Source organism: Anser cygnoides, chromosome 13 (assembly GCF_040182565.1).
Source record: "Anser cygnoides isolate HZ-2024a breed goose chromosome 13, Taihu_goose_T2T_genome, whole genome shotgun sequence".
Taxonomy (NCBI): Eukaryota; Metazoa; Chordata; class Aves; order Anseriformes; family Anatidae; genus Anser; species Anser cygnoides.
Window position 1 is genome coordinate 20,633,576 of NC_089885.1, and position 14,662 is coordinate 20,648,237.

Consider the following 14,662-nt stretch of genomic DNA (forward strand, 5'->3'; position numbering starts at 1 on the left):
AAGGCTCTTCTTAAAGGAGACTAATAATAGAAGAGCACATGAAAGAAGTGGGATCTGAAAGCGCGGGGATGGGGAATGGCGTGCTCCTATTTACCCTTTCTTGCAGTGACGAACAACTTGACTGCACAAATGGGAAGGCGACAGACACAGATGGGAGGTAGAGGAGAGCCGGGTACCGCTTCATTCAAGTTGTAATTAACTTCCTTCCACAGCATATCTTTGTTCCCAAGAATTTAACAAGAGTCAAAAGGAAGGAATCGGACTGTAATAACACTAGGTGTTGGAAAAGAAAGTTGTACGAACCCTCCTGCTTCAGTGCATGAACGGGCCTCTGGTAACGGCGGGGAGGAACCTGATTTTTTTGGTGCTCCAGCACGGTGCTGCCGCTCTGGGATGGATGTGGGTGCTGGGCTGGGCTGTGTCTGCTCTGAGGATGCTGTTTTGCCACGGCAGGGGTGGTGCGAAGGTGCTCTGGCGGTCCCAGAGCTTTCTCCCAACCCCTTGGTTCATCTGGCTTGCAGAAAATACGGCTTCTGCCTGTGGTTGGACACCGGCACAGCTCTCGCAGATTCCGTATGCTGCATTAATGCTTTTCAGAAGTTTTTCATGGATTTTCCAGCGTTTTTACAGGGTCATTTCAGCTTACAGAGCTGTTGGCTGTTTCCCGTGTTTGATCTTGTTTCCCAGCTCCTGCGAGCTGTGGGGACCTGCGGGAGCTGAGGCACACAAAATGGCAGCAAATGCCCAACGCCGCTCAGCTGGGCGCTTCTTCCAGCTGTTAGTTTCATTCTTGGGGAGCTCATGAAAGGAAGAAAACTCCAGAGCATGCCTGTGTGCTGTTAGGATGGTGAGCTCTTCTAACGTGGTCTTCAAGTCCTGAAAGCCTGGACGAATCCGTAGCTCTTGTGTACCAGTAAATGCCCTCTGTAAATCGGTGCTTGCTGCCCTCTGCTCGCTGTGCATCGCTCTGCCAGGCCTCCTAAGCCTTCCTGCAGCCTCGGCTGCTAAAAGTAGATGTCCTCCTTGTAAGATGCTTATTTTTGGATTTCTTTGAAGAAAACAGCATTTAGCATATGTCATCTTCTATGTATGTCAGAATTAATGCTTTAGAGTATCTTATCCAGTGAGGGGGTTGTTGTTCGGTGTTGTTCTCTTTTCTGCGAAGCCGGAGATAAAGTGAAAGGTGCGTTTTGTTCTTCAGACACAGGGAAACGTGATGCCTGCCCAGAGGTTTTGTAGCTCTCAGGATTCAAGGAGCGCCTGGGCTGGGAGATGGGTTGCTTGAAAGTGTGTTAACCCATTCTTTAAAAAAAAACACGTGTTCAAGCAATTTACCAGTCATGTTCTCCCTAAGGAAGAACTGCCTGACCACTGACGTGTTCCTAGAGGTGCCAGATGCCCTATCTGCAGAGCATTGGGGTTTGCAGGTGTTGTTTCGACCATGTTAGCCAGTCCACTTTCAAACGTGACCTGGTCTGCTAGCCCGTGCATGCCCACGGGAAGAAGGAGAGCCGGCACTGCATGTGCACGTGGAGAGGAGGAGCAAGGTGCTGTGCCCACAGTGACTCCTGAGCCTGCTCGGGTCAAGCATACATGCTTTTCCTCCTCGTCCCCTTGTTCCTGGGCTGGCTGATGTGGCTGGTGTGACTTGTGGTCTTGCAGGTGCTGCGTCAGGAGCCCCACCAGCCTCCCGTGGGGCTGCTTCTCCTTGAGGCTGAGGTTTGAGCATCTCAGCTGCTGGTGGAGGTGGCCTCCCTTGGTGGGAGCGTGGCTGGGATGCCCCCTCCTGCCCGTCATCATGGTGGCACGGATGGGCAGGGCTGGGGGCTGGGATGCCTTGGTGTGGACCCAAGGGGGAGGAGGTAGCAGGCCCCTTCCTTCGCTTGGGGAAGCTGCTGGGGCTGCACAGTGTTGTGTAAACTCTCGCTTGGGCAGTGAGACAAAGGCCACTGAAATCCCCCCAGGTAGCCCAGCGGCATATTTTGAGGGATTATCCCTTATCACCCCAGTCTTCTTCCTCTCCTGTTAAATCTCCTCTGCGATACTAGCGTGGCTACACCTGACACCAGACACTCTGAGGCGGGGAGCGCGTCACCCGTGTCACTCCATCGGGTCCCACTTGTCGCACCCCTGTCACTCCATGGGGTCCCACCGAAGCTTTTGGAGCCCAAGCCCCTGCACAGAGAGGGGGTAGCCCTGGGAGAGCCAGGGCTGGAAGCCACGGGCTTCCAGTGGACTTGCCCCTTGGAGGGACTTGCCCATGGGCTTGCCCCTTGGGTTCCAACTGCAGGGGGGCTGGGGGCTCCCCCAGTGACCCCTGAGCCCCTGGCTGGGGCCGGGGGGGCTGCCCCTTGGTTGGGTTTCTCTGCTCAGGCATCTCCGGCTCGCAGAGGCTGGCTGCCAACAGAGCTCCCCTTGTTTACCCAACTCGGAGGAATCGGTTTACAAGGCTCACAAATACCCTTTTCACCTTTCCCATCAGAAAACACCTCCCGAAACAATGAGGAAATTGGACGCTGCCACCTGATAGCTCCCAAGGAACCTGCAGGGCCAGGAATTTGCGGGGCCGCGGGGCCGGCCGGTGCGCGGGGCCGCCTCGCCGGGATGCTCCTCGGCGGCACGGGGAGCCCCGGCGGGTCTGCGGGTGGCAGCTCCCGGTGCCCCCCAAATCACCCCGGGGGCCTTCACGTCATGAGCCTGCTGGTAACAGCTCTGTGCCAGCACATGCTTGCAGCACCGGTACATTATTTTTATTTTTCGAACTGGAATGGCTGCAGTTAATCCTTCCCACCTTTGACACCAAAAGAAAAGGTGCTGAGATGTTTTCTCTGAGCTCTCAACCGGCGATGGTGCAAACGGCGAGTGAATCAAAGCAGAAATGTCCTCCTCCTCCTTGGGGGGGGCACAGGGGGGCATCGGGGAAGAGGAGCCTTGCGGTGGGCAGGCGGCGTGCTCCCCGGAGAGGTGCCTGCTGGCAGGTACAGATGGAGCCGAGCTCGAGTCGGCTGCGTGGCCTGCTGCCCGGTCACAGCAGTGCTGCACTTGGGGGTGACAAAGTCCTTCAACCGTCTCCTGTGGCTGCGAGGCTCGATCTCATGAAGCACTTGAGATTTCCAGATAAAAAGGAGGCCCAGCTGAGCAGAGCACGCTTCCCGATTCGCATCGGCTTCAAGTGCCTGCCTCTGGTTTTGTAGCGACTTGGACGGCTTCAGCCTTTAGGCTTGGGAGGTCCCTGGGGAAGACACGTCTTGGCATGTGCGGCAGCCCGGGCTTCTCCTGCCTTGCAAAGCTTTTGCTTCCTCTGCTGCGTGCCTGGCATCCGTGGTGGCACGGGCGGACCCTGCTGCAGGACAGGCGCCGTGTGCGCTCCCCTTGGCCCCGGAGAGAGAGCATCCCCGCGGGGCGCTGGGAGAGGAGAGGGGGGCACGGGGCGGCCGGGCAGCTCAGCACCGCTCACCCCAAGCCATCGTGCCACAGTTCGCGTGGAAGAGCCAGGAGGGCCGGGGGCTTTGGGAGGCTGGGGGTGTCGGGGAAGGTGCTGCGTGCGTCTGGCCAGGGGTGCCCGCTGAAGACACGTGGATGTGCTCGCTGTCACATTTGTAGGAGCAGGAGCAAGCGAAGGCCTGCTGGGCTTGCCCATTCATGGTTTCCATGGCTTGGCAGGGGAACGCCGGTGCCAGCGCGCACGGTGCAGGATTAGCCCCCAGAGGGACACCACGCGCTTGCTGGTGGGGCAGCGGCTGCGTGTCCGTCTCCTGCCAGCCTTGCTCTGCTTGCAGGAGCCGTGCCGTGCCGTGCCGTGCCGTGCCAGGCCGCCTGCTCTGGCCAGCTGCGTGCTGCCCGCTCCATCCCCGCTCCTGCAGTGCTGGTGCGGGTGGCCGCAGGGTCCGCGCACGTCCCCGGAGCTGGCTCGCGCTGGCTGGAGCCATCTGAGGTTGGGACGTAAGTAGGTTATTGCTGTGAGCAACAGCCATCCTCCTTCTCAGTGCTTCACCAGTCTGCCGTATCCTAATTTAAGTTGTCTAATACACTGCATGTCTCGAAGAGCATCCCAGAGTGCTTTATTATGCAGATGTCAGTCACAGTTTCGTCGTTAAGGTCGAATTGAATTTGATTTCCCCCCACACCTTAGAGCAGGGAAATCAAGCTCTGTCTGTGTGAGGAATACAGCAGATCCTCCCCAAAATTACAGCGTGTGCTCTCAGGGCTCAGCGAGTTTCCCTTTTAATTTAAAAGTAATCTGTTCATTCTTCCCAGTTAACCTGAGTTTGGAGATGTGTCCCTGTAAAGACAGGTCCCCGTGTGCCAAGAGGCTAAGCCTGGTTTGGCCCTTATGAAGTAAAATTTCTCAAATGCAAAACTTGCTCTAATAACGTGCGGAGGCGACTCCCCAGCCTGTTTGGATGCCTTTCCCTCTGCGGTTCTGGTGATGAACGTTGCTTTTCACCCTCGCTATTGCACAGGAGACTTTCCTGGAGAACTGGCCTCTTACCTAATGGGAGCCATTTTCAGTCTTCCCTAGAACGACTGTCACCAGCCGTGGCTTGTGACAAAAAAATAAATAAAAATAGGGGGAAAAAATCTTGACGCAGAGGTAAGAGTTCAAAGCACAACGAGGGGGGTGTTGGGAAGGCAGTTTCAGGGGTTTCTTATCATCGCTAATGCTGAACAGCCTTTTAGCTTGGAAACAGCCCTACTTTTAGAGAAGAGAGGGAGCGCACTAAGGGGGAAATGGAGGAGAAAAAATCAGGGAAATTGAAGGACAAAGGGCAAAACGTGTACGCGCGCAGGAATGCTGCTGGCAGGAAGCAGCAGTTGGAGGGTGCGCGTTGTCTGAGCCGCGGTGGGCCGTGATGCAAAGCAGATACCCGTGCGAAGCAGATAGCCGCCTGGCCTCTCCCCAGGGGGAGCTGCGGGGATTGCTGCGGGGATTGCTGCGGCCCCGGGGCGTGCGAGAGCCCCCGGGCTCCGCGGCCACCGCGGCCGGCAGCTGGTTCGTGCTTGATTCTCACGTAGGAAGTCTGGAAAGCCTTCCTAGGCTAATCCCCGCGCTGCTGAAGTTGAGGCTGAGCGCTGATGTAGGAAAATCGGTTTATCCTTAAAACAAATGAAGCGCGCCCAGGCGTCGTTGCTGAGTTCTGGGAGAGGAGGGGATGCCAACGGGACGTCGCGTCTGGATGTTCTCAGCCGCGTTCCCCTGATGCCTTTGGCGGCTCTCCCCTCCCCGCGTCGCTCCAGCCCCGCCGCGCTTGAACACCAGCGCGACCCGCCGTGAGCGCGGGTGGACGGCACGCGGGCTGCCGGGCTCGCGGGCGCTGCGGATGCCCCCGCTGGCCCAGGGGGTGTGATCGGCCCTCCTGGTGTGGAGACGGGAGGCGGATGGGAGCTCCCCGCTCTCGCTCGGGAGTTGCGAGACATCTGCTTGACTCGTTTGTGGCTTCCTGTTTGGCATCTTTGGGGCAGGAGGGAGCTGGCAGAGGCTGAAGGAGGGAATTTGAGTCACTTGGGAGCCCTTTGCCAGAAAACGTCTGACTCAGCCCAACTGCGGAGAAATGAATGTGGGATCCAGCTGCCTCTTAGGGTGGGAACCTGTGAGTGAGCATGCAAGTGTTTACTTGTGTTGCATGTCTGTGGCCTCGCAGAGGGTGGGGATGGTGAGCAAGGGGAGGGAGGGGCAGGGGCTTCTTTGCATCTTTGACTGAACGTCTCCGGGGATTGCATCAGGGCGCAGGCAGTGGGTGGGGGAAGCCTTTATCGCGTGTAACGCTTTGGAAGCGCGCTGCTGGCCGGGGGCCAGCTGACCTACTTGGTAGCTCACCTGCCAGCAGCCGGGGCTGGAGCGGCGCTGCCTGCGCTCAACCTTCCCGGCGGCAGCGGGGCCTTGAGGTCCCTGCTCTGTTTTGGGGCTGCTGCAGCAGAGCCTGCTTCCAGGAGTCGTAATTGCTTCCTGCAAGCTTACATGGCCGGCGGAGCCGCCGCGGTGCTGGGGTTGGGATGGTCCCGGTTGTCCCCGTGTCTGGTGCCGTGGCAGCTCTCCTGCCGCTGGTGGAGATCCTCAGCTCCTCGGTCCGAGCCGGAGCTCCCCTGAGGGGCAGGAGGGATGGGGCAGGCGGCACCCCGTAATGCAGCCCCCTGGGGCTGGGGGCAGCGGGGACGGAAGGCGATGCTACCTGCTGGGCCTGCGCCTGTGGAGAGGTGCCGGCGATGGGTGCCTCTCCTGGCTGCCCTACAGCTGAAACCCGGCCTGGGAGCCCTCGCTGAGGGCACCGGGGTGTGTGTGGGCTCGGGCTCCGCCTGCCTTCTCCGAGCCCGGCCGGCGTGGAAATGTGCCGGAGCTCGCGCGGCGAGAGGCCTGGAGCCTGGGCTGCTCGGGCTCCGGTTTCAGCTCCCTGGCTTCTTGCTCCGACTTGCACAGGAGCCACGGAGCAGGTTGGTCCTGTATGCTTGATCCTGTTCCCCGGTGCCTGCAGTCTCAGCCTGCGCCGCTGACGCTGGGAGGAGGCAGCCCCAAGGCTCCGGCCCCGCTGCCACGGGAGGGGGATAGGCAGGGGCTGGCAGCGCCCGGAGGAAGGCAGGGGGAGCCGTGGACGTGCAGCCCGTCGGAGCACGTGCTCTGCTTTTCACCGTGCCCAAACTGTGCGAGGGAGTTGCAGCGGAGATAGCTTTGCAGGAACATCCATTCCCACGTTATCTTCCATCAGGAACGCGTTATGTTGCCTACATCAAAGTGGATGCTCTGCTGCTTCCCTCCGAGTCGCCCTAATCCTCTACTTCACGGTGAAAAAAAAAGTCAGAGTATTGCTCTGCAATAATGAAATCTGAATGTTAATTATCAGCACATTACCTTCCCTCCCTTCCCTTCACAATGCCCTGCCTTCCAGCCCCAAATAGCTTTCCTCCCTCCTTGCTCCTCTCCACCCGGTCCTCCCACGCTCCTGGGCACGCCGTTGAGCTGTGGCAACCGCCGGGTGGGTAGAAGTTGTCCTGCGAGATGCTTCCTTTCCTGCCATGTAAGGACAGGAATTCCTCCGTAACCGGGGCGTGGAAGGGATCCCTCCCCGCGCCCCGTCCTGACGACTGCTCCCGTGCCTAATTACCTGCTGTCCCTAATTACCTGCTGTCCCGCAGGAAGCTCGCTGCCTGGCCCTGGGGCACGGCCGCATGGGCAGAGCCGCGGTGCCTGCAGCCGGCTGCGCTAGGAAGGGCAGCGGGGGGGCGGCTCGGCTCCCTCTCCGGCCACGCCGCTCACTGGTGCGTGGTGGTGCCGTACTGGAGCGGGGCTGGACCGGGCGAGCCCCTGGTTCTGGTGGCTGATGTGCTGGTTCTTTGTGCAGTGACGGTGAAGGAAGAGGAGAAGTTGGTGTTGGTGACAAATAAAAAGGCGTTTTGTGGAGGGAGAACAGCTGAGTTTCTGGCTGAAATAAATTGTGGGCGAGCAGGGCTGTGCGCGGGGTGGAACGCCTGGGCACGAGCGTCGCTAACGTCTCGCCCTCTCCTCTCCTTGCAGGTTCATGACTGGGAAGGGACTGGTCATCTACCCGGAGATCGGGGACAAACTGGACATTATCTGCCCCAAGGCGGAGCCGTCCAAGCCTTACGAGTACTACAAGCTGTACCTGGTGAAGAAGGACCAGGCCGATGCCTGCAGCACCGTCATGGACCCCAACGTGCTGGTGACGTGCAACCGGCCCGAGCAGGAGATCCGCTTCACGATCAAGTTCCAGGAGTTCAGCCCCAACTACATGGGCCTGGAGTTCAAGCGGCAGCAGGATTACTTCATCACATGTGAGTCGCCACGCTCTTCCTCGCCGCCGGCCGGACCCCGCGCCGCAGGCTGGGGGCTGCGGGGGCCTGGACAGTGTCGCCAGGCGCTGCTTTGGGACTTGGCTCCTGCTCAGAGCTGACACGCACGGAAAATATTTCCCGCTGGATGGGAGAAGGGGAGGAATGCGCTGCAGGCCGAGGGGTCCCGGCCCTTATCTGGCCGCTGCGCAGAGCTGGGAGCAGGAGTGGTCCCTCCTGCAGGGGTGAGACCTGCCCACAGCCCAGTGGGTTTGTGTCTGGAGCGGTTTCACAGCTGGAGCTTGGTGCTGCGGGGCCAGAGGTGCTGTGGGGCCGTTCTCGTAGGGCTGCCCTGGAGCTGGGACGCTCCCGGTATAAAACCAGGGATTGGGAGCGATAGTGGCAAATGCTTCCAGCTCGGCCGTCCTCGCTGACCGCCGTGGGAAGCAGCCTGGAGAGATGCTCCCAGAGCTTGTTGCGGTCGAAATGGCTGTCAGCACGCGGGCCGGGTGCTGTTGTTGCTCTGTACAACTCGGCTTTGTAGGAGGAAGGAGGCTGAATTTCCTCTGAGCCCATGGTTCGTGTGTGCAGATGGTGCACACAGGGTGCGTCTGTGGGTGCCGACCGGGACGTCTCCATCCTCCCTCGTGGCCGTGGGGTTGGTGCTGGGGCTGGGCGATGCCTGCCAGCTCCCTGCCGGCTTTGCCCCGTGTCGCGCTGTTTCTGCTCGGCATGTGTGAGCAGCGGGGAAAGGGCTCAGTGTGGCTCTGCCGTCCGCTACTTGCTTGCTGTCACACGCCGCGGGCTCGCCAGCAAGTGGCCCGGTGCAGGGGTCAGCCGGCCGCGTGGGAGGGCAGCGCCGAGACGTGGGGGCCGATGCACTGGGGTCAGTAAACGCGGTATTTTTAGCCTGAGATCTTTGCTGTTGGAGGGGGTGGTGAGGATCCTACAGGTAGCCTCTAGCTCGGGGCTGAGGGGCAGGAGGTGCTTGGCTGTGGGGCAGCGCGAGGCTGCCAGCCTGGGTGCTCCCTCGTGAGCCCCGTCTGCTGTTGGAGATGGCTTTCTTTTCACTGCAGCACAATTTGAGCGTGCCTGGTCCTGAGAAAGCAGCCAAATGGGCTCCTGCAGGTCAGATTTCAGCCCGCCCTTGGATCCGTAGCGCACACGTTGCTCAGCTCTAACGCTTGGCTTGAGCATGGGATGGTGGAAAAGGGGCTGCAGCAGCTTCCAAACAAAATGTCCCTTCTGGTCATCTGCTCCCAGCACCGTGTAGCAGGGGGTCCCCGTCCTTGCTGCTTTTGGGGTAGAGGCGGGGCTGCCAACAGCCGCCCTGTGCCCCATTCTCCCAGGGCTCCCCCTGTGCTGCCCGCTCGCCTCCTGCCCGGCTCCCGCTGCCTCTCGCAGGTCCCCGCGGTCCTGTCTCGCTCGCTGCAGCCCGGTGGCTGTGGGCTCGGAAAGGTCAGCCCTTCCTGCAGCTCGCCAGCTGAAGCAGGGCTTAATTCAGCTGCGAGCTTTCCCTTCGGTAGGCAGAGGAGAAGAGGAGGGAGAGGGGCTCAAGGCCCCGCCACAGATCTGCCTTTTGTATTTAGGGCAAACATCTTGAAGCGCTCGGGCAGCGGCTGCTCTGCACGCAGGGTCAGCAGCCCTCCGGGACAAACACATGATCCAGAACGAACTCGGGAGCCTAAGGAAGCCCCGGGGAGGAGAATAGCATGGGTTTCCTCTTTGCCACCCCACAGGAAAAGCCCCGGTGCCGGCGGAGGGCAAGGCCGGGTGGGCAGAGGCTTTGCCGGGCTCTGCCTTTCCCAGGTGGCGGAGCAGCGTTACGCGTCCTTCCAAAGCTGCTGCTCGGCTTCCTCAGCTGCCCGGGGCTCTCGGTGCCGTTTCCACAAGCAGCCGGCAGCGCGGCGGCGGGCGAGCGCGGCTCCCAAGGGCCGGTGGCTTTGAGCTGGGCCAGCCGCGGGCGGCAGCTCCCCGGCACCGCTGCCCGCGCACCTGGGTCGCCATCGCGCCGGCTCCGGGGCTCACACTGTGCCCACCGTGTGTCCCGTCGGGGGCCTGGCCGAGCCTCTTAAACTCCTCGCATTCCTTTCATCTAACTAGTTTCTGCCTTGTGAATGCGCTTTTATTTATTTCCCCCCCCCCTTGCTTTGCAAGCGCACCTCCCACCCTGCTTTTCCTCTCCCCTTGCAGAGGGAGAAAGCTGGAACTGCACTCTTGATTCCGCTACCAGAAACCCGAGTCCTGTCCCATGCGGACAAATTTTCTCTGTATCCATAACAAAATCCAGTTCTCACTCCAAGCCTGGGGAATCTCCCTGGAGGCCGCCACAAAACCCAGCACCACCTCCGCGTCCCGGTGCCCAGGTGCCGTCCCCGTCCCCCCGCGGGCTCCCCGCGGCCCCGCTGCCCCCGGCGGTGCCCCCTGCCCGCCGCTGCTCTGCCCCCGTCTCGGACCGTTTCTGACTTTAATTTCTCTTGACTGCTCCGCGCTTTGAAGCGAGCCTCGGCGGCGCTGGGACCGGGCGGCCGCTGTGCGCTGAACTTTGGCCCCTGGGTGGGCCGGGGATGCTCCTGTGATCTGCCCGTAGCCTCTGCCCGGCAGCCCCAGGAACCCTTTCTGCCAAGAAAGAAAATAGCCAAAAAAACAAAGTCAAAAGTCTCCCGAGCAGACCACCCACGTGTTGTCTTTTTTTTTTTTTTTTTTTTTGTTATTCCCCTCTCCCCAAGCTCGCCTGGACACACAAAAGGTTTTTTCTTTTCTTCCTTTTCTTTCGCCGGCGGCCCTAAGCCGGGGGAAGCGGCACTGCAGCAGCCGGGAGCGGGCGGCCGCGGGTCGGTGCCGTCCCCAGCCCCGCTGCGAGGGCCCGCAGCCACCGCACGGCCCCGTCCCTCCTCATTCAGGGCCGCCCCCCCCCGCTCCCCCGCCATCACGTTGGATATGCCAAGCCTCGTTTAGGGCCACTTTTATCACTGAGGGACACTCAGCCCTCGGCTTAGGCTGCTTTAGCGATGAAAAAGGCTTTTGAAAGCAAACGTAACCTCTCCCCATCCTCCGAACCCTCGCGCCGAGCCCCTCAATGCCAGCTGGAGGCTTTCATTAAAAGCATCTTTTCTCCTGCGGCTGGACAGGGGAAGGTGATTCCTCTTCCTAAGCCTCTTCATAAAGAAAAAGATGCGGGAGCTCCTGGCTGCACGTCCGTGCCGCAGACAAAGGCTCGGTGGGGCTGCTGCCGGCTGCTGGGGCTGCGGCGGGGCGTGGGGAGGAGGAGGGCTGGCGGTTCGGGAGCGGGGCGCTTTGCTCCTCCGTTCGCTCCGTGGCCGATGGGGGTTCAGGCAATCCTCGTTTTCGCGTGCCTTTGGTCCCCCGCAGGCTCCCTCGCTGCCGGGGGTGTCGGTCGGTGCTGGGAGGGGTGGGGAAGGGGAGAGGGTTCTCTCCTGTGGGGTTCCCGCATTGCTGTAGGGGAAGGTGAACGAGCCTTTGCTTTTTGCCCCCTAGCAGAGTCCATTTGGGGCTTCCTCTGCGAGGCACGAAGCCAAGCCCGTGGGCAGGCTGCTGGGAGGGTAGAGGAGGACTCTCGGGGGGCTCCGCCGTGTCGCTGTGGGTCCTGCTCCTCGCCCGCAGGTCACCTGCTGCAGGGTCTCGGAGCCTGTCCATAACCACGTTGCTCCTCAGCCTTAACTTTTCCCAGTTTCCTGTGGTTTGCTCTGCTTCCGCCGGGTCCTTGTCCCACGCGGATCACCTTCCTCCCCCTCCCTGGTGGCTGCGCTCTCGGGATGCTTGTGGGCAGCGCCGACTTCCCCGTCCCCGAGCCAGCCGTACAGGTTTAGCTCTCCTCACCCCCCTCCGTAATTCTCTCCAGCTCTTAATTGCCTTTGCTGCTATTCTTTGAACCCGCTCCAGTTTTGCTATCTCTGGTAATGAGGTGCCTAGATAGAGATACGTGGATCCAGCTGTCCTGGCAGCTCCGGGGCAGGAGCCCTGGCCGCAGCCCAGCAGTGCCCCAGCTGCCGCCGGTGCCTGGCAGGGGGATGCCTCGGATGCCGAGCGCCTTCAGCCCGGCGCTGGCCGTACCCTCGGGCACGCCTGCCCAATTTGTTCTCTGCCGTTGCCGTGGTTGTGGTTTGGTGGGGACCCAGTGCTCCAGAAGAGCCGAGTCCCTCCAGTCCCGCTCGGTCCCCGCCGGCACGCGGGGCGGGCAGCGCGCTGTCCCTGCAGCACCGCCTGGGTTCCAGGTGGCATCTCTGGGGTACCCCGTGGGGACCCCGGGCACGCTCGTGGTGCCCAACCTGTCCCCCCCCAGGGAGAGGGGAAGGCTACTCATAACTAGCCGTCCTTCTCCTCCAGTTCATTTGCAGAAAATGCTAAAGCAGAGGCGAGGCCGCAGCGGACGCTTGCCCCATAAATCTCACGCGTTTCCTGTTGATTGTTAGTCTTTAAGCCCTTCAATCCATTTTTGATGTAATAATGTTCGTAATCCAATCTAACAGTTTTTGGCAGCGGGATTCAGAGAGCCCAGATACATTGCACCGACTGTTCCTTTAAACCCCTTGTCTTGCATTTCTGTTTTTAGATGCAATTAGGCCCAACCTGGCAAGAACTATTGTTGTAGGCCATCGCTGCCTCTGCGACGCGGGTTTCATCCCCGGCCCTTTCTTCCTCAGCATTTTTCTATTTCTATTCTAGTTGGAATTTTAATGCGGAGAAGGGGGTCACCTGTGTACTGCCAAGTGCCAGACTCCTCTTTTCTTTCCTTTTTTCTGCTTTTTCTCTCTTTTTTCCTCTTTTTCTCTGTTTTCTTTTTTCCTTTCATTTCCTTTTTTTTTTCATTTCCTCTTTTTTTTAATTTCTTTTTTTTAAATTTTTTTTCTTTTTCTTTTTTTTCTTTTTTTTTTTTTGTCTTTGAGACACGTTGCCATACTCGTTTTTCTGGCTGCACCCTGACTCCTGAAATAGCTGCCCTGGGTTTAGGAGGCCTGCGAGCCAGCTGGGAGTCGCAGCGTGCGCGAGGGTGTCCGCGGAGCCGCTCCAGGAGCCTCGGCCTTTCTGCAGCCCGATTGTTTCCTCCCTCACCCCCGCTGTCCCCATGGACACTGAGCCCTCCTCCCTCCCTCCCCATCGGCCGTGTGGTGGGTGCCGTGTGTGGTGGGTGCCGTGTGTGGTGGGTGCCGTGTGTGGTGGGTGCCGTGTGTGGTGGGTGCTGTGTGTGGTGGGGGCCGTGCCGGGTGCCCGCCGGCCAAGCTCTCCGCCAGGTTTCTTTGCTGACTGCATTTGAATGTGGCCACTTTCATGTACTCCTCAGCTCCCGTCCCACGACTTGTTTGGTGAAGATGAGTTGAAAGCAAAAGTGCTGTTTGATGCCGTGATGAGGGCTGTGAACTTCTGCTGATATAAAACCCAGTTAACCAGCTTCCTCATTCTTCACCCAAATGGGCTGGCGCGCTGCGGGTGCGCAGCCTCCGCGTCCTTGCGCCGTGGTGGCGGGGGCGCACGAGCAGCGCCGAGCTCCGGGACACCACCGGGGTGGACTTCTCTGGCCGATGGGGCTGGGGGCGAAGGGGTGGCGGAGGTGGTTTTGGTGGGGAGGAGGTGCCCCGGCCGTGGGGCATCCCACGGGAGGTGCTGGGCGGTGTGGGAGCCGTCGGGCTGGTGCTGGGGACAAACGGGCTCTAGCGGTGCCCGCCTCGGAACTTCAAAGTCCCTGCGCTGGACATGTCAAACCCAAATAATGGCCCTTAGACAACACGCGGTTACTTGTCTCGGAGGCTTGTCTGAAGACCGTGACCACAGTAAATGCGATTTTGTTGAGCCCTGTCCCTTAAGCCTCTGCCTCTTTTCTCTTCTCCTCCTCCCTCCTGACCTTTTCGGCTCAGCGTTGTCCCCGCGCAGCCCCTGGCAGCTGATCTCATGGCTCAGCCTTTCATGGCGCTAATAGGGATGAAAAGCCCTATCAGAAAGGGCCAGTGTCCCTGCGCCCGGCCGGGAGGTAAATACCCAGCGCTTTGATCTGCTGCTGCCCGGGGGCCCCGTGGGGCCGTGCCCGGTGCGCGCTGCCAGCCCGGCCCCTGCCCGACCTCCTGCGTGGCCACGGGAGCCGCAGCCGGCTCTGCTCGGGGCACGGGGACCCCGGGAGGTCTCGCGGGTGGCAGGGCTGTGACACCGGGCTTTGGGCTGAGCCCTGCGGTCTTCGTCCAGCAGCTGGGGGATGCTCCGAGGTGCAGAAATTCAGCGGTGCTTCTCTCTGGCGGGCGATGTCAGGGGGGACCCTGCTCTTCAGCGGTGTGCGGCGCTGAGGGCTTCCTCTGCAGCGCTGGAAAAGATTAAAACATGACTGCGATTTGAGTAAATTTTTGCTAAGACACTTGAAAGGCTGAAGAAGCCTTCAGCTTGAAGACGGCTTGAAAAAGACTCACAGCGTGTAGGCACGTCTGGGAAGGGTGTGCAGCTGATAAGCGCCGGCAACCACTTGCTTGGTGTATTTTTAAAATAACTGCTCCTGCCTCGAGACCCTCTCGCTGCTTTTCTCTTTGTTGCCTGTGCACCTGCAGTGCTTTCTTGTCCCCGGGGAGCCGGGACGAGGCTGTCGGAGGAGCTCACCTCTGCGTGGGAGCGGGGCTCGCCTCCGCCGGAGCTTTCTCCCTCTTTGCATTTTCATGGGCTTGCAAACATCTCCTCAGCTGCGACCTGGCCTGTCCCCACACGGAAATACCGTGATTTGTGTCTTCTGCTGCGCGGTGGGACACTGGGGGCTCGCATGGGAGCTGTGGGCGCTTGGCTGTGCAGTGGTGGGGAGCTGCAGATCCAGCTGGAATTTGGATGCTGCAATTCTGTGGAGTGAGAGCACGCTGGGGCTGCGGGGAGCACTGCAATGCTCGGGCTG

General features: G+C 60.2%; 1 protein-coding gene across 1 annotated transcript in view; it reads left to right on the forward strand.

Annotated features, from left to right (window-relative positions):
* EFNB1 (ephrin B1) overlaps nucleotides 1-14,662 on the forward strand; it is a 59,608-nt gene that overhangs the window by 27,108 nt on the left and 17,838 nt on the right. The window contains exon 2 of the mRNA XM_067004830.1: nucleotides 7,508-7,785. Coding sequence (XP_066860931.1) covers nucleotides 7,508-7,785 — 278 coding nt within the window. The remainder of the gene's footprint in view (nucleotides 1-7,507; nucleotides 7,786-14,662) is intronic.